This window comes from Pleurodeles waltl, chromosome 10, assembly GCF_031143425.1.
Source record: "Pleurodeles waltl isolate 20211129_DDA chromosome 10, aPleWal1.hap1.20221129, whole genome shotgun sequence".
Lineage (NCBI taxonomy): Eukaryota > Metazoa > Chordata > Amphibia > Caudata > Salamandridae > Pleurodeles > Pleurodeles waltl.
The window spans coordinates 70,408,742-70,433,463 of NC_090449.1; the positions used below are offsets into that span (position 1 = coordinate 70,408,742).

The 24,722-nt window shown below is 43.6% G+C and overlaps 1 protein-coding gene across 7 annotated transcripts in view; it reads left to right on the forward strand.

Annotated features, from left to right (window-relative positions):
• Positions 1-24,722, forward strand: part of ARHGAP17 (Rho GTPase activating protein 17) — a 282,860-nt gene that overhangs the window by 113,687 nt on the left and 144,451 nt on the right. For 6 of the 7 annotated variants that reach the window (XM_069209704.1, XM_069209708.1, XM_069209702.1 and 3 more), the window contains exon 2: positions 6,394-6,433. In XM_069209704.1, coding sequence (XP_069065805.1) covers positions 6,394-6,433 — 40 coding nt within the window. Of the gene's footprint in view, positions 1-5,327; positions 5,349-6,393; positions 6,434-24,722 lie in introns of those variants that run through there. The other variant, XM_069209706.1, reaches the window with a different exon arrangement.

Here is a 24,722-nt window from a genome sequence, read left to right on the forward strand (position 1 = left end):
CTGGATACCTGGAATAAGGCAGATGTAGTGGTTGGCCAAGCTACCCTCCAAAGACTGTTCTCATAAGGAATGCAGCTTTTAAGCTCTGATCGTCTGTATTTTTTGTGCTCGTAATTTACCAGTTTAAAAGCTATTGTTATGATTACTTCATGCTATGCTGTATCTTTCTTGATTTTATACAATTTCACTGTCTTAGTAGACTGTTAGTATTTAAGTCTGTGTCTCATGGTGGGATTGTTTGCCTATCCCACCACCATTATTCATGGGATACTGCTGCCTAGTCTGATTAAAGTATGTGAATCTATAAAAGACTCAATACTGGAGAGTAACAAGTTACTTACCTGTACACTGTGGTTCTGCAGTATTGAAATATTTTATAGATTCACATGTGACCCTCCATCCTCCCCATTCAGACTCACCAATTGTATACCGCTATTTCTTTATTTACACTTGTGCTCGAAATCTGAGGGATGGTGGCTCTGCAGGGGTTGAGTGTTTCAGGGTCTCTGCTCTGATTGGCTAAAGTTTGGGTGTATTAAATTAATGTGAATTGGCCACTACTTGTTATTGTTTTTTTCAATGGAGTTTAATACTAATTGCTATAGCACTGCTTTTATTACTGTTACTGTGGGACTCCCACCATGACGGCGGGGAAAATTCAAACATGTGAATCTATAAAAGATATAATACTGGAGAACCACAGTGTACAGGTAAGTAACTTGTTTCTTAGTGTATTTGGGTTCATGGCTTGCAGAAAGTGGGGTATGGATGCAATACCTGGGCATGAAGATGTGGCATAGTGTTGGAGGGTGTTGCAATGTGTATCTGGGCTCAGTAGGGTGGCAGTCACCAGGGTTTGCACGACCCCAAGCCTGTTAAATATTTGGTACTTTCGTAGTTGGTCTTTTGCTCTTCAGATAGGTGCTGACTCTTTGAGCAAACCATAAATAATGCCGGCTGCCGTGAGCTGCACATGTCTTCAGACATGGATTCACTGATGCGATCTTAAATGGCATCATTGATGTCACCATTGTCATTGATGAGATCATACAGATTATCATCCAAGCTGTGCACTTCTTTTCTCCTAATGCAAGGCCCTGACATGAACCACCGGCATGGCCAACCCATAATGTGCTGCATCTTAGGTGATGTGCAGCAGTGACTGAGTAAGGGATCTGACCTGAAGCCTGGCCATGCACACAGCCCACCTAGTAGCAGACCTTACTTTGCATAACCTTTGACCACATGCAGCATGGGGTGGCTGGTAGGCCTGTCCTATTGCTAAGCTATGCATGCATTCTACAGTGCTGTCAGCCCCTGCTGCTGATAAACTTTGGCCATACGCAGCGGGGGCTGGACACAGGGCCTGCGGTTGACCACTATACCTGGGAGATGTCAGACCCTTTAACCAACCCACTGCCCAGCCAACCTCTGCTGCACAATCAGACACCCACTGTCTACATTTTTTGGTTGAAAGAGTGGAGGTTGGCCACAGGGCCTGGCCTATGGCTGAAATCCGCCCAGCCAGTGGGGTCAACAATTCCCCTCTCTGTTTTCGAATGCGGTCAGGCCCTGGGGGATGGAGTCCTCATAGGCTGAAAGCACCCTGTGGAGCTCCCCCACCCTTTCATAATCTGCTGTGCCCCAGTCGCCATGATCCCTGGGGCTGAAATCGATGTGGAGAGGGGAGCCATGCGCTCCTCCCTCCCTACCCTGGACCTGGCCTACTCGGGAGCTTAACATTTTTTTTTTCTTTTTTCTTTTGGGACCATTATTTCGGTGTTGAGCTACATTATAATGGATATTTTAAGACGCAGGCATGCTGGATGAATGTGCTTCCTTGATTGCCATAGGTGAGAGTGGCCTACTTTAGGAACATAAGCTCTGTCTGGGCCACAAAGAACAGCACTAGCTAGCTGTCTGTTAGTGAAAATACCAGTGGTCAGCTTACAATGGGCTAAAAACCCGTGCGTTGATTACAATTGGTTGGCTTTATTGGCACTCATTTCTTTGATTATTATTCACTAGCGTTACTTCCTCTTCTTCATGGCGTCATTACTTGTGTTAATCTCCTGCTCACTTTTCAGGTACTGCTTCTTTCGCTTTGGTTAAGCACTCCTCTAGAGTGCATGTGTTTACCTGCTGTCCCCCTCATGTACTTCTCTTTCCCACCCACCCCTCCACCCCACTCAGTGTTCCTTTCTCAACCATGCTTCTGCATCCAGCCTCATGTTGCTTTCCCTTGCACTATTTTGCTTTCCTACCCCTTCTCGTTCCCCCCGGGCTCTGCTTTACTCCGTCATTTGCTTCCCCACCGGGGTCCTCTCTATTGCTTATGCAACTGCTCCCCAAGTGTTGCTTACGTCCCAGCCCCACGTGTTGCCTAACCCATACACACTAAATAGGCTTTTTTTTTTTTTTTCAATTCCTCGTTAGCCGTGCTGCACAGCGTCGTTAAAAACCATTGGCAGAACCTATAGGTCCCAAAGGCGAGCCCTATTGCCTCTGCCAGTGCTTGTTAGTTATTGTAGTGGCTCGTGCTCTCCACTAGAGAGACTGTGGCGTGGCGGAGCCCTATATTAGGCTGCAGTATGATGTGAATGTAGCCCATTGCTCAGTTGCTTCACATCCAAATACCGCTACATACACGAATAGTGATTCATTCAGGTTGTTTTGGTTTGTAGTGGGAGGTTTGGTCGGGATGCAGAAAATCTTGTCCCTGGGAGTGCATGGGGTCATGCAGCACACTAGTAACATCTCAAGACTTCGTCGGAGAGCATGAATTTCATCCTGCACTTTGGGGGACACCTAAAGCTTGTTAAGAGAGCAGGGAGGTACTAATATTCCTGCCTACACGGCATGCCAGCTCCCTGTGGGCCGACAGACTTTCCTTTTGTGGAGAGCCTTGGCCCTGAGTCTCTCGCAGGGCAGCATGTTGTTGCAGCTTGTTCTGCCAGCCTGGGCATTCCTGGCATTCCTGTCTAACATGCCTGCTGTTTGTTGGAAGCCTGCCTGCAGCGGGTCCTGTTCACAGGGAGCCTGCCCAGATGGCAAATAGATTTTAGAGTAGGGCTGCTGGGAAGAGGGTTTACAAAAACTGAAAGCGGGCATCTTTGTGCCCACACCTGCTGATTTGTGCCAGTACAAGGTCCTTCAGAATGTGGCTGGTGGTTTGTGGCCGTGAGTAATGTAGGGCAGAGCTTGCACAATATTACCATTAACCTCGGTGAAACCTCGTACTGTATGGTATTGTTCTAAAGTCTGATTGTGTGGCGCTTAATGGAAGCACCTGAAACAAAATATTTTGCAATTTGTAAACAATGAATGTGATCGTCACTGTGACGGGAGAGCGCCATCGGGCTTTGTGGTGCAGATGGTTTTTGGGAGTGATTCTCGAGAATGAAGCACCCTGCCTTCGGTGCATCTCTCCTTTTCAGCTGTTTGCTAGAGAACTTAATCATACTGAGTCGTGCTATCGAAAGTGCTCCGATGGTGCTATGGACGTATGTGCCTGTTTAGGTCGAGGGTGCAAGCGCTCTGACCTGTTGTGTAATCAATCTGTGAGTTTTTAACCACGCCCACCGCATGCCCATCACTTGTTCGTGGGCTTGCCTTTCAAAAATCCTTTATCATCCTTGGTAAATGCTTAACATTTGTTCCTCCTTGGGGCAGTTTGGTTACCGCCGTGGGCATCGACTCTTTTACTTGTATAATTGCACATTTGCTGATATGTTTGACTGTGAGCGAACTTCTTTTTCCTTTTGTGTCTCTTCTTCGTGCTTGTGCCGGCCATGGCGCTTTGAATCAGCTTGCTTATGTCAACTGTTTTTCTGTTCATTATTAATTCATGTGGAAAAGTACAGTTAGGAATTTACAGCTGCAATAGCTCCAACTAGAGCAAACACGAGACCCATTGCATTTCAAATGCTTGTTTGTACTTCCGAGTCACTTGATAATACAGAAGTTGATGTAGACACTTGCATGGCCCCTTGTGTAATACAGATAATGCCGTACTAAATGTGGATGTGGCAATCTGAAGGGGGTATTCCCTCACACCATACAAATGAGGGACGCGTTGTCACCCGTGCCATAATACAGATATGGGCTCAGAAGCCACACATACTCTGTGCCACATAGTCAGTGAGTGCCCAGTGAAATGGAAGAAATTGAGTTCTGGGAACCCCGCCCCATAGTATTCCCCATGTAGGCGGGTGGAATCAAATGGAAGAAAGGCAGTCCTGGGCACTCACCTGCCCAGTGTATTCCCCTGTAGGAGGGTGGAGTCTCTCACTGATCCCACCTGTCAAGGGATTCAACCCCCATGTCCTGCCCTTTCAAACGCAGGCTGGGTTGGCACCTGCAACAGTGAAAAGCAGTACAGCAATTTCCAACATTCAAGCCATCTTTCATGAATTGCACCGTCCCTGCCGCAGGCAGGGGTTCACGCCTGCAGTGCAAACGGTGCATTTGCTGTGATATGGTGCACTGTACAAGTCTGGCCCTAGCACACACACACACACACAAATGTGTGCAGTGGCGCAGAATGGGATAGTGCACTTTATTTATAATGCAGCCATGGCGTAATGCCTAACGCTGCAGGGCTGCCAGTTTCAGCCAGTACCACAATTATAATAACCATTATATATTGTTGTTTTTATTTGTTGTGTTTTTTTTCTACATGTGACGTTGCTGAACAAAGTGCAAGCATCTTTCAAATTGACTTTACCTTTGGATATCACTTCTTAACCCGCACAAGGTCTCAAAGCGCATTCGGGTGGTCAAATCGGAGGCGACTACATTTGTTGTTCATAGGTTGGAAGAGTGTGTTCTTTTAGTGTAGGTTTGTGTGAAGATTTGGGTTTCCGTTGACATGTTACTAATTCTTATTAGTAAAATAAAAGTGTGGGAGGTTGGAGTGGTCCCCAGTCACTTTGCATCAAACTTGTGCTTAAGCATTAAATGAAACTGAGATGTAAGGGTGATACGACCCGCTGGGTGGTTGGGTAGAAGGCTACCCCCAGTTTTGTGCGTGGTAGGTGCAGTGGGTGTTTTAAAGCTGGGCCATGTTGGAAACATTGCCTGTTCTCTGTAAGGGGGGGGAATGATCCACCCATGACACAGTGATCTTGTGACTGGGCTTATGCTGGGAGTGTGGCAGAACATTGCAACATTCAGGCTTGTGGGTACACGCTGATTGGAGTTCCCCCAGTGTTCACCCGGCCAGCCAATAAGACTCCTGTAGGCAGTTATCCCAGCAGTGCTTGGAGCGCCCATGTTTGAAAGTGATAGTGCTGACAGTATGGGGAAAGCAGCTCCTGTTGCTGGATTTGAAATCTGTGACCTTGAAGGTAAATGATATCTTGTCGCCTTGAAGCGTTTTCTTTATTACTATTGCTGCTACTTCCAGTACTTCATCAGTTCAACTCCTAGTTATTCAGAGATAACCTGAAGTGGTAATAGCTTTATTTCCCGCACATTGAGGCGTCACTGCCTTGCGCAAGCTCAAATAGAAACATTGTGCTTTAAAGCATCAAGACTGTCTTAGGCCAGGGCTGAAAACCCTTCAGGTGTTGGACTTTGCATGTTTGGCATACACACATTTTAGCTTGCTGCAGTGTCATGTGTGTTTCCCCTCATGTCAATTAATTATTTGCTTTTTTAACCATCAATGAATTAGTCACTTTTACGGACAAGGTCTGTATGTAACATGAATGTTACAGGTTTGAAACCCAGCAGGGCCTACCTCGGCTTTCATGCTTTTGAGGCTAAAAAATGAGAGGAACTGAATGTTATATTAGTAACACCTATAATATGCAGCACTTTGAAACAGAAAGAAATGCTGTAACCAGAGCCGTATAAAGCAACCTTATTGTAATCATGCGATTTGTTTGTTATTGAACCTTTTGTTTATATATTGAAGGAATATAGTGTTCTTACGCTATAAAGAAATTATGATTTAACTATGGTGGCTACTCTTGTTTTATATGAGGCTCACATTTTCAAAATTATCACTGTAGTATATCTTCTGTTCCAGAGCGGTTTAACACCAGGAACAGCTCTAGGGCTCGGACTGCATGGTATGCTGCAGCTCCCCGGAGGCCTGCTGCCTCAAAATCACAAACCTGTGTAACTGCAGGACATCTCCACGGCCATGCTCTCTAGGATCTGTGTCCTGAGGGGCGCGTCTGCATTGTCAGTTTACTTAACCAGTGGGGGTTGCGGGTGAGCCCATATGTTTGAAAGGAGAGCCTGATGTTCGGGGTTGGAGTGTGTGAGGGAAGTTACCTGATGATGCTGCTAGTTGCACGTTTTTTTGTTGCTTGCTCCTTCCATTCATTGACTAACGGAACACTTGGCCCTTTTTATTTAGTCTTCTTTTTTCTTTTCTTCTAGAGCTGAAAAGACAGAAGTGCTGAGCGAGGACCTGCTACAGGTAGGTTTTCTCATGTGTGCAGTCACTCTCTCCATGGGTCGCAGGGGTGTGGTGGGGGGGAGGGGGGGGGGCACAGAAGGACAACTCAGCATCACCTGAAACTCGGCATACCCTAAACCCCCTAACAAGAGACCATCCGCCTGGACTCTGGAACCACCAGCTTCCCCAGTCCCTCTTCCCACGCACCAAGCACCACACACCACTAACTGACAGTCTTTAACCAGGGTCAGTGGACTGACCTGCAAGAAATACCTGCACTGACTCCATCTGGGTGAAGACGATGCTTTCCACCACTTTCCACTGTGAGCTTGGTTGGAACTCCTGCTAAAGCTGTTGGGTCCTTGTTTACTCTGCCACTTCCCCTTTCCACAATTCCTGCTTCCTACTCTGTCCAAGCCAGGATAAGGCAGCAGGGGAGAGACTTCAGGATGATCCAGATTCCAGGGTTCTTCACAATCTGCTCACAGCTCTTAAAATACCGCTCGCTTAAAACGCGATACTGGCTACGCACCGAACCTGGAATTATCTCTGACCTGCTTCAGTTAATCTTCTATCCAGAGATTTCTTCCAAAACCCCTGTAACTATGGTTAGGTGTAACATTTACATAGGGAGATTTCCGAGTGGAAGCAAGGTTTATTGCCCAATAGCCAAATTTGTATATAAATTACCACCAAAGTTCATACTTAATGGATTATTTTCTTGGAGGCAGGCAACAGCTATTGTAAAAAGCTGAGTGATGTAGCCTATGCCGGACATGTCCCTCTTGGAGTGAAGAAAGTGGAAGAAAGGCTCTTGAAAAGTATATAGACAGTATCTGGAGAATGGCTTAATTTAGTGTGAATGTGGATTGGAAGTGGTTCTGTGGTGAAACCGGATTACCTCCTTTGTTCTCTACTGTTAGTTTTTCACTTCTCATGAGATAAATGCAATGAGTCCTATGAAATACTGAGCCTTATTACCTTATTTGGCACACTCCCGACACACTAGTTTCTCTTGAAACATTTTTGCCAGCAATGTTCTTGGATTAGAAGAACCTGCACTTTAATTTCCATAGGTTGGTGTTCATTATGTAATGTCCGTTTCTTTGATTATGCAGCAGTCTTCCAGACTCCTTTGGTGGGAATACTCTCGACTGGGTTGTTTCACTTTCCTTAACGAGTTGCTGGATCTTGCCTGGTATTTGCAACATCAGAATGTTTTGGAACCCTCTGGAGTGTGTTTTTTTCTCATTCCACCAAAGACCAGACGACACCTGACGGGTTCCATAGACACAAAGAAATATTTAGTGCCTTGTGACCATCTTGGTGCAAACTTTTGTAACCCTTATTTGGGGTGCCAGTCTCTGAGTGGATAAACCATTCACCCAAACATTCTTTGTAATTGGTTAGTTTTAGGCATGGCATTGGCCAATATCATTTTCAACGCTGGGTCCTTAATGGCCTGCATGGGGAACCTGTTGGGTCTAGACAAGGAAGAAAAGAAAAAATACTTATCACTTCCTAAATATCTGTTGGCTCACAGGCTTCTCAGCAACGCCAGCAGCCGCCTGTCTGCCAATCATGCGTGAAACATCTTTGATTGTTGATTATTAAAATCCGTGCAATTAAGTAGCGGTACTAGGGCAGAGTCCAAGTGTGTGCATGGGGAAAACCTGCTTGGACCCAGGTCTAGTCCTCTAGGTGACCCAGATTATTTCAAGGTTCTCAGAAGATGTTCATGTGATATGACCTCAGGACTTGGAGGACCAAACGTGTTGATGCATCCTTCTGAACCTATCATTGCTGCAGTGTTTCTCCCTCTGTTTTCCAGCTCTCGGTTTGTTTTTATTGCTTTTCCCATAACAACACAGGCAATATTTTGGTATCCACGTCCCATGTATGTACATGTATTCTCCACTGTTATCAGCCAGTGAAGCCCTTATTCTCATTTAAGATTTATGTTGTGGTAGAATTGTATAGTGCTGTAAACCTTGAGGATGGCTTAAAATCACTGTCTGGTTCAGGTTCCTTAACTCAAGTTTTGAGGATTCTGTCTCAAAAGAGCGGAGTCCCATTTTCTGTTACAGTAGGGCCAAGTGTGGTTATTAATTTGTGAACGTGTCAAGATGTTCTTTGGTATGCGTAGCTAGAGATAGTTAGCAATTCATGTAAATGCATTCAGAAGGATATGGATGTGTTTTGCCTGGCTCCATGTTGTGTAGTAACTCTGGTGTCTTGTTCCGGTCCACAGGACCCCTGTAAATCAGTCTAGCTGTGAGGTGTTTGATGGGTGTTGGTGCACTGTGTTGTGTTGTCTTGGAGAAGTCATTGCTTTAGGAAGAGTGGGGTGCTGTTGTGAGTTTGGTGGTATCCAACTACACTGTGTCTTGTGTTGGACGCATTTGAATTGTTCTGACTGATGTGTTCTTTTGACAGTTGTCTTTGTTTCCAGTTATGATTGCTACTGTTCTGTGTTAGTTGGTGGCCGGATAAATGGAAATGCTCAGCTATGCTGTGTTTTCTGTCAACCCGTTGAAGGTTGTTTGTTATGTAATGGAACTGCTGTGTGTACAGAGACTTCTGATTACCAGTTGCTCCAGTGCTGCACTCCCAGGTGCAGCTGCGGTAAGTGGGCATGACTGGGGGCAAAACACTGTGATCATGGGGGTTCAAGAGTCAACCAACCTTCCGAGATATATATATATAAAACTGTGCTCACACTGCACTGGGCACACCTGACCATCCTGCCACAAACTTCCTCGGAACGGGTTCTTTTCCGTCAACAGAGAGCCATATTGGGTACTTCTGCCTTTTGAGTGTGTTCAAAAAGCAGAACGAGTGAATTATCGAAAACCAGACTTTAAGCAAATCTTTGTCTTGCTGCATGTCCTCAGTTCTGTTCTCAATTCTGTTATTGGGTATGCTAAGATAAATAGTGTAGTCACATCTATTCCAGGTCTAAATATTACGTTTACAGACTTTTCTGGAACAGGTTTTGTTTCAATATTTGTTCAAGGAGGGTCGCAGGTGGATCTGACATCTGTGGACTAAAGATGTTTTGACAAAGAACCTTGAAGGCCGAAAACAGATATGAACCATACTAATGAAGCCCTGACCCCTGCTTAGTAGACTGAAAGTGCCTTAGACGAGAGCAGATACATGGGATCCTAGTGCAGGCCTGACTCCAGCTGAGCAGAACTGGGACTTCATTGGAAAGGCCCTTGGGGAAGAGCAGATACATGGGATCCTAGTGCAGGCTTGACTCCAGTTGAGCAGAACTGAGACTTCGTTGGAAAGGGCCTCGGAAGAGCAGATACATAGGATTCTAGTGCAGGTCTGACTCCTACTGAGCAGAGGAGGAACTTCATTGGAAAGGCCCTCTGGGAAGAGAAGATACATGAGATTCTAGTGCAGGCTTAACTCCAGCTGAGCAGAACTGTGACTTTATTGGAAAGGCCCTCGGTGAAGATTAGATACATGGGATCCTAGTGCAGGCTCGACTCCTACTGAGCAGAGGAGGGACTCCATTGGAAAGGACCCACAGCAAAAGAGCAGATACATGGGATCCTAGTGCCGGCCTGACTCCTACTGAGCAGACCAGGCACTTCATTGGAAAGGGCTCGCAGGCAAAGAGCAGATACATAGCATCGTAGTGCAAGCTTGAGTCCTGCTGAGCACAACAGTGACTTCACTGGAAGGGGCCCTCGGACGAGCTTGACCCCTACTGAGCATAGTAGTGACTTAATTGGAAAGGGCCCTCGGACAAAAGCAAATACACGGGATCCTAGTGCAGGTCTGACTCCTACTGAGCAGAATAGGGAGCTCATTGGAAAGGGCTGTAGGTGGCTTGAAACTGATACTTAATTTGTTAGTTCATCCCTTACAAATGCAGAGCATACCGAGGACTGGAAAGGCAAAAGCAGTAAGAGTCATACAAGAGTATTTAGTTGATCAAGGACTTATTTAGGAGGATGCCTCAAGGAAGGTGGTTAATGGATTCTCGTGCAGCTCTAACACCTCCCGACCTCTCGTCTTATGGCATTGTTGTACATGATGCTAATTGATATGGAGAGTAGACAATACTGTAAAAAAAAAAAAAAAAAAAAAATGTAAAAGTAGTTCTCAAAGTTCCATTCATGGTGTACCAGATTACGTCTTGATCGGATTGTCTTGGTTCTTATGGCATCATATTAGGATGGTATTGATGCGTGCTTCCAGTACTTTGTTATATCGCTAATGTTGTGGCCACTAACTTGAGAATCTGTGGCAAAGGTTTCCCCTGCCTGGGCCATAACTTGATGGTTGAGCTGACATTAAACAGTACCATCTTTCAGCAGTAGAGTTGTGCTTTGTTTCGTTTCCTTGGTGCTGCCATCACTGTGGTTCGATGTCAGATACGTTGCTCCAATGGTCCAACACTCTCTTCTATTAAGCTAATGTCCATTTTCATAAAGCTGTGGGTCACCAAATGAGGTGTGGATCACTTTTCCTCAGGTAAGTTCCTTGTAGCAGAAAAGAGATTGGTGAGCCCACCCTGGTTCAAATGTAACAGTCCAATCTTCACATGCAGTCTTTTCAATCAATATGCTAAGTCATATCGGTGAATCAAATGTTCTTTTATTACAGAAGCTTCAAAAACAACAGGCTACTCGTGTTTCGGCCCCTAAATGGTTTGTGTACCTGGGGCTTTCTCAAGACTATTAATACAATCAGTAATATGTGTCCGTTTTTGATTAGCACAGATCGAAGTAGACTGGCGCCTGGCAGCGCGAGCTCCAGTGCGAGACGGGGACCGATGACTGTAGCGCTCTTGCGCGTCCCACCAGCCACCTATTGCACGAGATATCTCTTGCATTTGATCCAGGGTGGGCACGCCAATCTCTTTTCTGCTGCTGTGGTTGGATGGTAGTGAGGTGTGCTTTATAGAACCTTGGTTCAACAATGGTCCTGATGTTTGCGTCCACTATAGTTGATTGAGAGTAGTGCTGGTACCATTATTCTTTTATTTTGCATTTTTTAAAAGTGCAGCTAGACTGAAATATGTCCTTAATCTATGCACAGAACATTGGAGATTTAAGCAATTCTTTACACATATCTGAGCACAGTGAAAACTTAAAGAAATCGTGGGCAGTTATCAGAGGAGCAATAATGTCAATATGAGAGTTGATGGCTCATTAAAGAATCGAAAAGTGAATGGAGATGGAGGCAGTACTGATGAGGTATTGCATGAGGCAGAGTTGGAAAGGATTACCAGAGGAAACTCTGAGATAAGGGGGTGCTGGGGTTAGAGTGATGAAGAATGAATGAGATTAGGACGATGAATGAGGCAAAAAAAATTAAAAAAATAATCACAGAAGGGAAGGAGTGCAATCCACTGTGAGACATAATGTTTTGATGCAAGGTATTTGGGCACTGCCTGCACTATAGCGGATGGTTGTTCTGTGTGCTGTTAACATCCTGGTTTGATCTTGTCTGGTCTCGTGGACCGATGGTAGTAATGCCCGAAGCTATGCAACAGACTTTTGTTTTGTTTGTTTTGTTGGTTGGAAGAGCATTGCAGAGCTGGTCTACTTAGTCTTTTGAGGGATGCTGAAGAAAGCAGTGCTGAGATGGTTTGGGAAGGCTGTGTCACAGGCCCTTTTCATTTATCTGAATTAATATTGTGTTTTTTCCTCCAGTAAATTCAACGAACCTGCAGGTAACTGGAGGTGCGCCATCTTATTACCTTACTGGTAATTGTCAGAGTAGGGCCGTGAACACAGGGCACACCAGAAATGCTGCCTCCATTTTGAATGAGTGTGGGTATTACCCCTCAACACCACGCTATGTGGTGACTGGTGGTGGTGGTGGTAGTGAGTACTAGTCGAAGAGTATGGTTCTTTACCGGTACCACCTAGAGAACCTTCTCACTGACTCTCTCTAGTTAAAGGTCCTTTTAGTTCCCCTGACTGAGGCCCCTTTTCTCATTTTATGTGTGAAAGCGGTGTGCCCCCTTTTTTTGTTTTTGTGTGTGCGTGCTTTAGGTACTGGTGGTTTCCACTTGGATCCCATGTGTATTATGTACAGGATAGTAGCGCTCTTCATTCATGGTACCTTTATCTAGGAAGATCATACCTGCTTCTGGGGCCAGGAGACCATCCCAAAACCTGTTCTGTTTTGCAGATGGGGGAAAGCTCTGTTATAGTAGGTTTTCTCCTGTGCTGTGAAAAAAAAAAAAAAAACACCACCACCACCTCCTCCTGATTTCCCCTCCTCCTTACCCCTCCCCCCTATTTCTCTGTCAATTAGCATTAGCTTACTCTGAGTTAAAATACTCAGTCACATTGACTAATTCGAACTGGTCTGATAAGTGTCTCCAGAAATATGGGAATACTGGACAATGGGGAAAATGCACGCCCCTGGGATTGCAAGTGCTTTTTGAACGTTTAAAAAGGGCAGCACTTCGGTTGGCTTTGGCTTCCTATCTTCTCCCCCCATGGTGGGATTGACACTAGTTCACTTGAGCCAGCATTTTGTACTCATTGGGGCTTCCAGGACACACTATGCCAGTGTGCAGAACAGATGTGTTACTAGGCATTGAACACTGCTTTGTTGTTGCTCTCTCTTCACATACCCCATTTTGGTTTAGCGCATGCAGCTTTGCTGCTGTGGCCCATAGAGACAGAGAGCTTAACTGTCTGCAAGACAATTTGGAGTGTGTGCATGAGAGAAGGAGAGCTTCTTGATTGAGGAATGCCCTCATAAAGCATATTGTTTGGCGGTCTTCACGGAGGCCTCTTAGGATGCCGTGATGGGCAAAGACCGCCCTGGGGCCATTGGATTCCCACTGCTTAGCTGGCCAGATGGAGAAGGTAATAATATAAATTAAAGACCAACATTATCAATGTCTCGGAGCTGTACGTCTTTGCCCAGTTGATATGCTTGCACTATTCCTACCAGCTCTGTACCATTCGGGTGCACCAGTTGCCATACCTTCTCCACTATTGCTTTGAGGTTTTGTTCTTTTCTTGTCTCAAACATTTGAACCATCTCTGAAGCATTAACAGTTCACATGATGTTCCGTACCCATTACGTATAGTTCGAAATGGTGACTTGTGGAACCTTGGGTTTTATTTTGTGTCCTTATTGATATGGAGTGCCCACTGCCTGTGGACAATTCCAGATGTCTTTTGAGACATGGCGCCTTAATTTAGGTTTCCCAAGGCACTTCACGGTCTGTTTGCACACTATTACAGTTGAAAATGCCCCAGTTGAAAATCTACAAAAAACTGTTTGGGTCTTAACTAATTTTACTGCTCCAGTAGGCAGCGGGTCCTAACCAGAACATCAGCATCAGAATTAGGAAGAAACCCAGAACTGCACCATTTAATTCAGTCGGTGGGTCATCTGTGGTTAAAGTGGAGAGTTTATTGATTCACAGACTGACTATTTATGGATTCTATGAAATAAGCAGCCTCAGTACATTATGTTGCCCAGAATGGCACTGAGCTGGACTGCTGCAAGTACTTTGTCCTACATTTTGCAGCCTTTAACCATGGCACAAAACTCCCTTTTATCTCTTGCACGAGAAAGAGTCCGCCCACTGAGTTCCTAATAACCAAACCCCCATCCCCTTTGGATAACATTAGCTATATGGTGAACATTAGAGAGTATCTACCACCTAAATCTAAAGTGCTATAAATCCCTTCCTGATCATATTTCTCATATAGAAGGTGCTGTGACTTTAAACATTTGTGTATATCTAATTTATAGCTGCTTTTTCCATCTACCTAAAAATAAGTCCTATTTGCATTTTATCAGTGATTAGACAAATCATGCTGGTAGCATTTTGTTCCTCAGTTCTAGTGTCTTCGCTCTTATTGGCAGGTTCATGAAGCTTCAGTAACCCTAATTCTGCCTAGGCATTGCAATGTTTTCTTCCTTCTCCTTGGACTGACCCAACACATAGAACAATTCATGGATCTTTTTGAAGTCAAACTGATGGGGCTAGTAATATGATTAATCTGTGGTAGTCCTTGGTCAACAAGCAAGGTTTCTGAATTTACACAGTTGGCATTTCCCACAGGCTCTTTGCCAGAATCTTCCCACATCTTCACAAATGCTCTCAAGGTTTGCACATCCTAAAAGACCGCACCATTGTTGATGTAGAGTTACCCCTTCTCTTTGGCACTGCTTCCACATGCTGTCATCTCTCTGATCTAGAGTTGGTCAGACAACACACTGGTTTGAACATCAAGAAAACAAAGCAAGGCTTGTGAGTAGGATGCCATGTCTGACTGTCTTCCCGGGCCTCACTCCCATACCTTACTCCCATACCTTACTATGATGGCTGTCTTCCATCCATTATTCATACAGTGCTAAAGAGCGAAAAGAAAATCACATATAATCGAACTAATCATCACAAAGACTATAAATAAGTATTCTGGAACACATTTTTTTCCAAAGAGAACTATCTCTAAACAAAAAAAGTCTTCCCCATTGATCCTCTAAAGAAACAAATGCTGTCTTTTTTGTGACTAATTCTATGCAGACTTTGAAATGAGAATGAAATGCTTAAAGAGTAAGTGCTGTGAATTGCCTTTTTTCAATTCTTATTTTTGAAAAAGGACAAAGTGCTGGATGTGGTCTAGAGAGGTTGCAACCTCATCTGAGAGTAATTTGAAACTCTCATTTACAACAGTAGGCTGTTCTGTGTTCCCAGAATGTAGTGCCCGGTTCCCAATGTCCAATTTGACAAGAAATGTAGATTACAGTTCCTAATCAATTTTCCCCATCCATTAACCATGTTTTACAAGGGTGGCAGGTGGCTTGTTCTTGAATTTGATTGAGGTACCTGTGATAAATTGTAGCATTTCCTTGTCCAACACTGTATTGCCATTAATAGTCGGAAACAAAGTAGTAAAGGACCAACTAATCCCCATACAAGGAAGTGATAAAGCAGGAGAAACAACATAAATTAATTAAAATGGACAAAAATATTCAACTTAATAAGTTCTACAGCGGAGCTTCACTCATTTGTGTCAATGTGGAGTCCAAATGGAGATGATAGCCTGTCAGAAGTATACACTGATCCCTAAGTGGCTGCTTTGAAATGTAATGGTAGGGTAGACTGTGGTACCTTAGCATTTGCAAACTTGGCCATAAGCCTGCATTGAAGGGGTCTTTGGTTCTCTCACCTATTCATGTGTGACACTGTGGTGGCTGGGTAAGGGTAACTAGACACTCTCTTAGGTAACACAATATTTAACAATTAGTGAGGCATTTGGATTAGCTAATCATTTTCGTTCATTCACGGGAGGATCAAAGGAATCTTTCCACATAAACGATCTGGAAAGACTTGCCTAATTAGGAGAAATTAGGGGACTATGAAGGATGGGGAAATGCTTAGTTTATTGGCAAATCTAATATAACCTCAAGAAAACCAGGGCACATTCTGAGGGAACCTTAATTGCTGTGGAAACCTAATTGCTGTGGAAAGTAAGATTGGGCACCGGGGTGTTCTAGGTTTTTGTTGCAGTCACCCTTCTGGCTGACGCAATTGTCACAAAGAATGCAGTCTTCCAAAACTGAAGGTTAAGAATGAACCTAGGTGTAAATAGACAACACATCAATTTGAAAAGAACTACATTAGATTCTCAGAGGGAAGGTATTATTTTCACTATGGAGTGCACTTTCTGTACACCCTCTAAAAATCCTTAATCACTTGATGGGTGAAAAATAATGAACTAACGGAATTTTCAGTGAAACATAATGGCTACTAAGAGACCTCAATTGCTGTAAAAATATAAGTCCAACTTTGCCAATTAATGATGGGTTGGAAGCATCCTATTTGACTCTTAAGCAAATGCGGAGTCTCTTGGTATAGCGGTCTTGTGTACACTTCTGCATCAAAAACTACGAAAATGCAGAATAGCATTGATTTGGACATGATGTACTTTTGACAGTATTTCTTTGGAGAGGAAAGGGAATTTCAGATGTGTTGATGCTAGTCTGTTTTCCCAAGGGTATACTTTTGTCGTCCCTGGGTGCAATACGGCCAACAAGTATTAAATTATCTTTACTGGTCAAGATGTTGAATTTCTGTGGTTTTCTAAAACCTCAGGTTCACTTAAAGGTCACTGAAAATATTCTGTTTATGTCGGTCTTAAATTTTCATGCATGAGCCTCCCCTCCATGTTAGGGGTAGAAGAGTATTGTTGTTCTCCTGTGATTAGCTGCTAGAATTTCCAGCACATGGTGCGGTCTTTCAGTAAAGGTTAGTACTTATGCTATATTGGTAGTGTGGATTGTTGACAATGAGTTACAGATATTTTCCCTGTTTCCTACTCATTAGACATGAATACATTTGCCAGTTTAATGCTTGCAGCCAGTCTCATCAGTAGATTGGAGCAGCACTAACACCTTCATTACCCCCCTGGCTGTCACTGTCGGATAACACAGACTCAACATCATCTCCTATGCCGATGACACACAGCTCATCCTCTCACTGTCCAAAGATCCCTCCACCACAAAAGCTAACTTCCACAGATGCATGATGAACATAACAGACTGAATGAAGGACAACTATTTCGAACTCCGCACCGAAAAAAATTAAAGTCCTCATCTTCGAGGAACAAGACCTCACAATGGACTGACACATGGTGGCCTGCAGAGCTCAGTACACCACCCGCCCCACCAGACCACGCCCACAACCTATGCATCTTCCTGGATAACAAGCTATCCACAAAAAAACAAGTCAACACAGTCTCATCCACCTGCTTCCTCACCATTTGCATGCTCCGCAAGATCTTCAGGTGGGTCTCAGCAGACACCAGAAGGACCATCACGCAGGCCCTCATCACCAGCAGACTGGACTATGGAAATATGCTCTGCGTAGGAATCACAGCACGCCTCCTGAAGGGACTCCAGACAATTCAGAACTCAGCAGCAAGATTTGTACTCGACCTCCCAAGACGAACCCACACCAAACCCCTTCTCAAAAATTGCACTGGCCCCCATTCAGAAGAGATGCCAGTTTAAGATGCTGACCCACGCCTGCAAGACCATGCACAACGAAGGATCAGCATAAATCAACAAACGTCTGACCTTCCACCAATTGACCAGACACCTCCCCGGTAGGCTTGACGGATTCATGGGGTGTCTTTGAGGGAGAGGGAAGCTGATTGGAGAACACTCCTTCTCGCACCTGCATCTAAGGCTTGAAACAACCCCGCACCTCAGAACCGCACCGTCAATCCAGCGAATCAGAAGAGAACTAAAGACCTGGATGTTTGAATTATCATACCTCTACGCAGAAGGATAACGCTTCAGTGCCTCGAGACTCTTACAGGTGATTTGCCACGCTGTATGAATGTTTGATTGATTTAATGTGCATCCTGAACATATTATTCACCAATTTGTTTGGAGATTTAATGTCAAAATGAGTCTACACTTTTCTTTTTAGGGTTTTGTCGTTTGAAACTAGAAGAGATTGATTCCTCTGATCCCTTGTTGTTGAAGAATTTTTCTCTACACTTTACTTTTCTTTCAAAAAGTTTTTTATTGGATTTTCAGTAATACCAAAACGTAAACAATATAGACGGGTGAAACTGCATTGCATGCTTTATTAACTCATCCCAATTCCACCCTTGCCGCATGCCACCCCACCGCCCACCCAGCCCAGTGCCCATCGGTCCACGCTAATGCATGACAGCACTGGACATTCCAGGAGGGGTTCTACAGGTATTCGGTTATTGACTCCCCAGCAACAGCAGTTCATGTCATGTGGTGAGTCTTAGGGATCTAAGCGGTTTAGGGCATCCTAAAACAAAGTTTTTCACTTGTAGATAACTCAACAGGGGCCCCTACATCTCCCCAAACCTATACCCCATCTCCAGGAGCCCACAAGACTGTTTTTTTTCCCCATTGCTAACAACATCCACAGTCTCCCCGCCCATTCCGGCATGGTGGGGACCTGGCTGGATTTCCATTTCAGTGCAAGCAGGTGTTTGGCTGCAAGAGACATGTTTGTGATCTGTAGCCAATCCCTTATTGATAACCAATTGATCTCTGGACAGGTTACTTTTCTAGCATAGTGTGCATCTCTTGAAATGACCTGTCCGCAACTTTGGGACTGATTGGTAACTTGTCTTGAGACTTATTATGCTGAATGGATACACAGAAAGATTCAGAAATATCAGGAAGCTCTTCTCGTGCTATGAGTAGGGCTCCCAGTTTTATGTTATTTATTAACATTTTGGTCTGCATCTATATTTATTTTTGGGGCATTTTATTAGTATTTGTTGATATATGTTTTGTAGTTTGCAAATAAGTAATCAAAAACGGTACATTTCCATAATTATTTAACTGTCGTGTTTTAGCAAATTCACCAGCCAAACATAGCAAAACACTACATCCATAGGTAAATATTAGCAATTTACTACAAATTTATTTTAACATATGCCCGTATGGGAGTCTCCAGAAAGGAGATGCTAAGCATCCTGAAGAAAATTCGAAAGAACGGAGCTCCATCTTTAAGGATTATCGGGCATTTTGGGCACCTCACGTGCACATTCTGTTCAACAAATGCATCATATTATCTACCATCATGGAAAGGCTCCATCCTGCATCCAGTCCATAAAAAGGAGTTAATATTGCACCTCAAAACTACAGGTTAATCACCTCACTAGATGTTGATGGCAAGGCCTTTGCGAAGGTGTTACTGCATGAGCTGGAGGCCTGGATCAATGAGAAGAACGTTATCCCGCAATACTAGACAGGGTTCAGCCGAACTCCTCCACAATGGATAATGTGATTGCTCCATTGTACCTGGGGAACAAGGCCATCGAAACAACTGTGCCCCACTATAAGCCTATTTAATCGACCACAACGCTGCGTTTGATGCAATTGACCATAATATCTCCTGGAACAAACTCGCAAAGTGGGGAATACCTAAGCAGCTTTTGGCAGCACTGTACATCGATTCATGGGGTCGGACCAATATCACACACAACCATGCAACTGAAAAAATATATGCAAACAAGGGTCTGAAGCGAGGCTGTGTTATTGCTCCCACTTTATTCAAACTATATTCAGCTGACCTAGGTGCGGAGCTGCTGAAGGAAATACCTTCCCACCAAAGTTGGATCATTCCAATTTACCTATCATGCAGTGTGCAGATGACCTGGCATTACTGGATCACACACAGATTGGGATGGCGAGGGCCCTGGGCACATCTCATATATATCACAAAGAACCCATACAGGCAAATGCAGCAAAAACCAAAGTCCTGGTCTTTTGCCAAAAAGCCAAGAAACAACAGTTGGAACGGCAGTTGGGCCCCTTGCGGTTAAGCACGGCCTGTAAATACAACTACCTTGGTACTTGTTTGTCAGACTGTGGCAAACCCTTTCTGCATGCCAGCGCATTGGTAGAAAAGCAGCCAAAACAACGTATGCACTATGTAAATCATATCATATAATAATTTACAAAGCCATTCAGCGGAGGGGATCTTAAGAGTGATCCGGGCGAAACCCATAGGCTATAGACATCTCGCTTTCCACGGCATGCTTACTGAGCCACTAGAACTCTTCCACACAGCCGCATATAGGAAAGAATTTAACATCCCCATACTGACTAGGCTTCTAACACTGCCCATAAATGATTATAGGTCCCACTGTAAGAACATCTCTCCAGGTAACCGGAAGCGCAGACTGTGAGAATACTCCTCGGAATCGGCAATGCACCTTATAGGTTGCTGCCCAGCACTGCTCGTTCAGTCGTGTGTCTACTGAAGAACAATTTTCCTGCAAAATGGCATAAGACCATGCAAAGAGGCCAGGTCATAGATCTTTACATCTGATGTCCCAACAGAACTAGCTCAGATCAGTAAGTTTTTCGCCATCGTTGGACGTGTTTTGCAAGAGGCTTGCCCACCTCCGGGGATAGCCAAGCTCAAGTGCAAACCTAACTAGGACCAGGCTTCTTGCTAATAAAGGACTGCGTGGCATTGTCTTTTTTCATGTCGTGCCCCAAGCTCTTGAATGTCAGGCATGTTTATAAATCGCCCTTGTATACTTATGTTGCCCTTAACTGACTGGTCCCATAACTTCAGAAGCTTTGCACCTTGCACTCTGAAACGCATGCTTGCTCATAATTGTTCCCTGGTTTTGCGAGTTCACACCAAGTCACTGATTCTGTTTGTCCCTCATGCTGCTAGCCCTTGGTCGGTTCTGCTGGGCCCTGTCCTGAGCTGGTGGATATGACATGGTAACTCAGCACTGTGCACTTTGATGGTAGTAGAAACGCTTACCACTGTGCTTTAATCTCTGAAGTGCCTTATTTTCTTTTACAATTTAGATTAAGGACTAATCTACTTGATGTTGCCCTGTTTTAAAAGAGATCACACGTTCTTAATTCTAGACATGCCTAATCTAATTTTGACAGCGTTTTGATGTTGCATACTTCTACAAGGGCTTACAAGTTCTGAACTTTAGATGTCTGCATTTTATCCTGAATGTTTTTTTCAGTTGTTGCCTACTTTTATAAAATTATAAGTTCTCAATTTTAGATATCTGTATTTTATCCTGCATACTTTTTAAAGGAATTGTAAAGATATTTAGTAATCGCACAATAAAGTATTACTTAATTACATATACCAGTATTTAAAGGTATCCTAACCTGTTTAACACACACCCCATCCCCTGAACTCCCCCCTCCGTATATCTGCTCCTCTGTTGTTTTGGAATTCACAACAGTCGGTATGGAAAGTCACACAATTTTCAGTATTTTTCCGCTTTTTTGAATAAATCTTTATTTCAATTATAAATATAATCATAAAAGTATAAACAATGTAAATATATCACAATCAAGTTAAAAGCAAAGAATATCATAAAAGTATAAAACATCCTAAAAGTTCATCATAATAAATAGGAATAAATGACGCAGTGTTCCTCAAGAAATCATCTTGGCCTTCATGGTAAGATACCAAAATTCATCACTTTGATCAAATAGAGGGCACCCTTCAGTAAGGAACAGACTGCAAAGGCAACTACGTGATCATTAAATAATTGCAAATAAAGAAGGCAGGACGAAACTGATTAAAACCCTTTCTCTGAGGACAGGCAACAAATACCTCTTTTTTTTTTTTTTTTTTTTTTTTTTTTAGGGGGTCATAATGCCCACAAAACACCACCAAATGCTTTTGGGCCTCGGGTGAGTAATCATCACAGGAGCAGATCTGAATAGTTCTCAACTCGTAGTGCCCTGGAGAAAAGCAGAAGTTAGATCGAATTGTACCCTGCAGAAACCTCATAAGAAGCAATCTCTCCCACGGAATTCTAGCAAAGGAGAGATCTGGTTCCAGGCCAGCATTAGTATTCAAAAGCAGCAAAGCTATGTCGGTTTTCCCATGGCCATGTTCTCTCTTTGCTCTCTGGCCTCCTTTAAAAACAGCTCCTTAACTAACTTTGTCTCCTTTGGTTATTGACTGGGGCCTGTAAAGCAACTGAGGATGCCCTAGGGATAGAGCAATACTTCTAACATGATCTAGCTACAGGATTTTGTGCCCTTCCTCACTCCCACGGCACTCTTCGATCATATTCCTTTCAAATGCAGTGTGATCACCACCCCACACTGCAATCCACAAAAGCAGCAGAGCAATTTTGTCAGAATCTTCAACATAATCAAGATGCTAATCATCATGTATAAAGAAGCTTGTGGGGCCAGAGCCCTGCAATCTTGTGCAAAATTGATTCACTTCACATTGGATGGCCTTGCAGTTACGAAACCCCCAAATAGCTGCCCCAAATAGCAAAAATGGGTGGCATTTAATTCTGTAAATCTGGAGCAACGGTTGGATAGGTTTACTTCCCACCATTGCCGCAATCTTGTAATGAGATCGACATGCTAAATTAAATTGTGAACAGCGATTTGCGAGGCATGAAATACAGTTGTTCTGCTGGCCAAAAGTGACCCCTAGATAGGGAAATGTGACCACCCTTGTGACAACCTGCCCCTTGACAGTAATTGGTCTATGCCTAGGTGACCGTTTCCTGCAAACCATACAACGTTACTTTGAAATATTATTGTCCAACTTAGCTCATCCTTAAATTTGACAAACTAGTCCACCAAACCTTTTATTTGATGCACAAGAGGTTAACACAGGGTAATATGCTTACAATAGGGAAGGCACAAAAGTGGGTTTAACCCTAGGAATATCATTCTCATTAGTTTCCAAAAAAAGAATTCAAACTAATATATATATATATATATATAATATATATATAATAACAGAAATAAGATTGGTGCCAAACCACAGCCATGCCTGACCACCCCGACGTGACAAGCTAAAGGAATCAGATCACCCCCCCCTCAGAGCCATATCTAACTGTACCGCTTTTAAAAATAAATACCGACAGGAAACACATTGTTTCTGTCTGTATTTACATATAAAAACGGAAAACTGGGAGCCTTAGTTATGATTTAGCATTTAGGAGTGAGATGTTTCCCCACACTGGTGCGCCAAGTAGAGTGCAAAACAAACAGATTGTTCTTCATTTCCAGGAACAAAGCCCTAATGATGCTCCGAACTGGGTTCCCTTCTATGCACTTGGACTGGTGTCTCTGCCTTTCTAGAGAATAATGCCTCTGGTGCTGCTTTTTAGCACCAGGAAACTTAAACCATCTGCTAAGAAGAATCTCCTGGTGTTGTGTAAAGTGATTTGGTGTATCCTTTTCCTGTAGTTTGTAAACTGCAGCATTCATTTTGTGTGCTCTGTCATCACCCTTTCCTTGGCTGCTGAATCCATAACTCAGTCTGGTGGAACATTATTTTTTAGGATTATTAGTCAAACTTTCTTTATTACGTTTTCAAATTATAACAATGGCAGTTTTGCTTTCTTAGTCTTCACAGAAAAGCATAGTATTTCTTCTGGTTGCTAGTATGACTTAGACAATGTGTCATGTTGAAACTATCAAATGTGTAGATGTTACATTTCCATTACACCGCCTTGACTTATCTCCCTTTAAAATCTCAGTAAACAATATTAACAATCTTAACAAAACCGTGAGTGATTAGGATATGGTTACATCTTGTGTGGAGTGTGAGGATAATCTGATCAAGCTTGCTCCCCTTCAGTTGGGGCTTTGTCCAGGCTAAACCCCACCCTCTCAGGTGGGTTATATTTGAAAGAGGTAGAGTGCTTGGTGTGTGTGGGGCAGGTAGTAAGAGGGAGACAGTGGACATGAAAGACACCAGGGGTCCCCAAATGTATTCAATAAATGTTAAATGGTCCTGGAGTTTATCTTCCAGGCGTTCCATAGTTAGGGCCTGCCAGAGTCTGGTGTGCCACTGAGCGATCTCTAAGGAGCAGTAGGATTTTTCCATGCCGCCGCTGGTACCATTTTAGCAGCTCTCAGACATAACCAAAGAATGAAACCATCACTCGAGGTCTGGTGTTTCAGGGACGTATCTCTTAATCCAAAGAGGACATATCCCAGAGTTGCCAGCACAGGGTATCCCAAGATCTCTTCGTAGTGCCAAAATATCAGACCAATATGGACGAATCATGGGACATTCCTACTATATATGGCAAAAATCTCTCAACAGTCCGCAACCCCTCCAGCATGCATCTGACCAGTCATATAAAACCTTGCAGTGAGCCTCCCTCATCCCTATAGAATGATTGAACCTTGGGATACCAATCCTTCTAGGTTTATTAGGTATTGTTCTGGGGCTGGTACTTTTTCTCCCACCTCTGTTTTATTTTTAGTATTTCACTGAGGGTGTTGTGAGAACTTTCCACTGGTTCCAAATGTCAATGTGCTTGAGGCCTTGAAGAGGTTTGAGCTTTCAGTTGCATAAAGAATGGATTCATAACTGGAGGCGCCATTACTCTAATGTTTAGCTTCCTGCTTACCTTGTTGACTTCTTCAGTGAAGGCAGTTCCATCAGTAATTTGCAGTAATGTATATGGGGTAGGTTCAGGACTGGATGCATCGAGCTTCCTGAATGAAAAGTATTTTATGAACAAACAATGCCATTTTTATAGATCGGAAACGCTGATTTCAGTGTATAGTTTTTACATGCCATAAAGTATGTTTGCTTTTTCTCCAATATTTTGAAATGTCGTTTTCTTTTTGTTTTTTCAAACAATAATTTTACAAACAATAACACTACCAACAGCTTGGCACTTGCATTATAAATGCTTGTTAATGTCTATCATCGACGGCTCCCACTTACATCAGTGTGCAAATCAGCTTTCCGAGGGTTCACCCGCCCTTTCACGGGCCTTTTCTGTAGTGAGCAGTAGGCACGGAACTCTGCACAGCC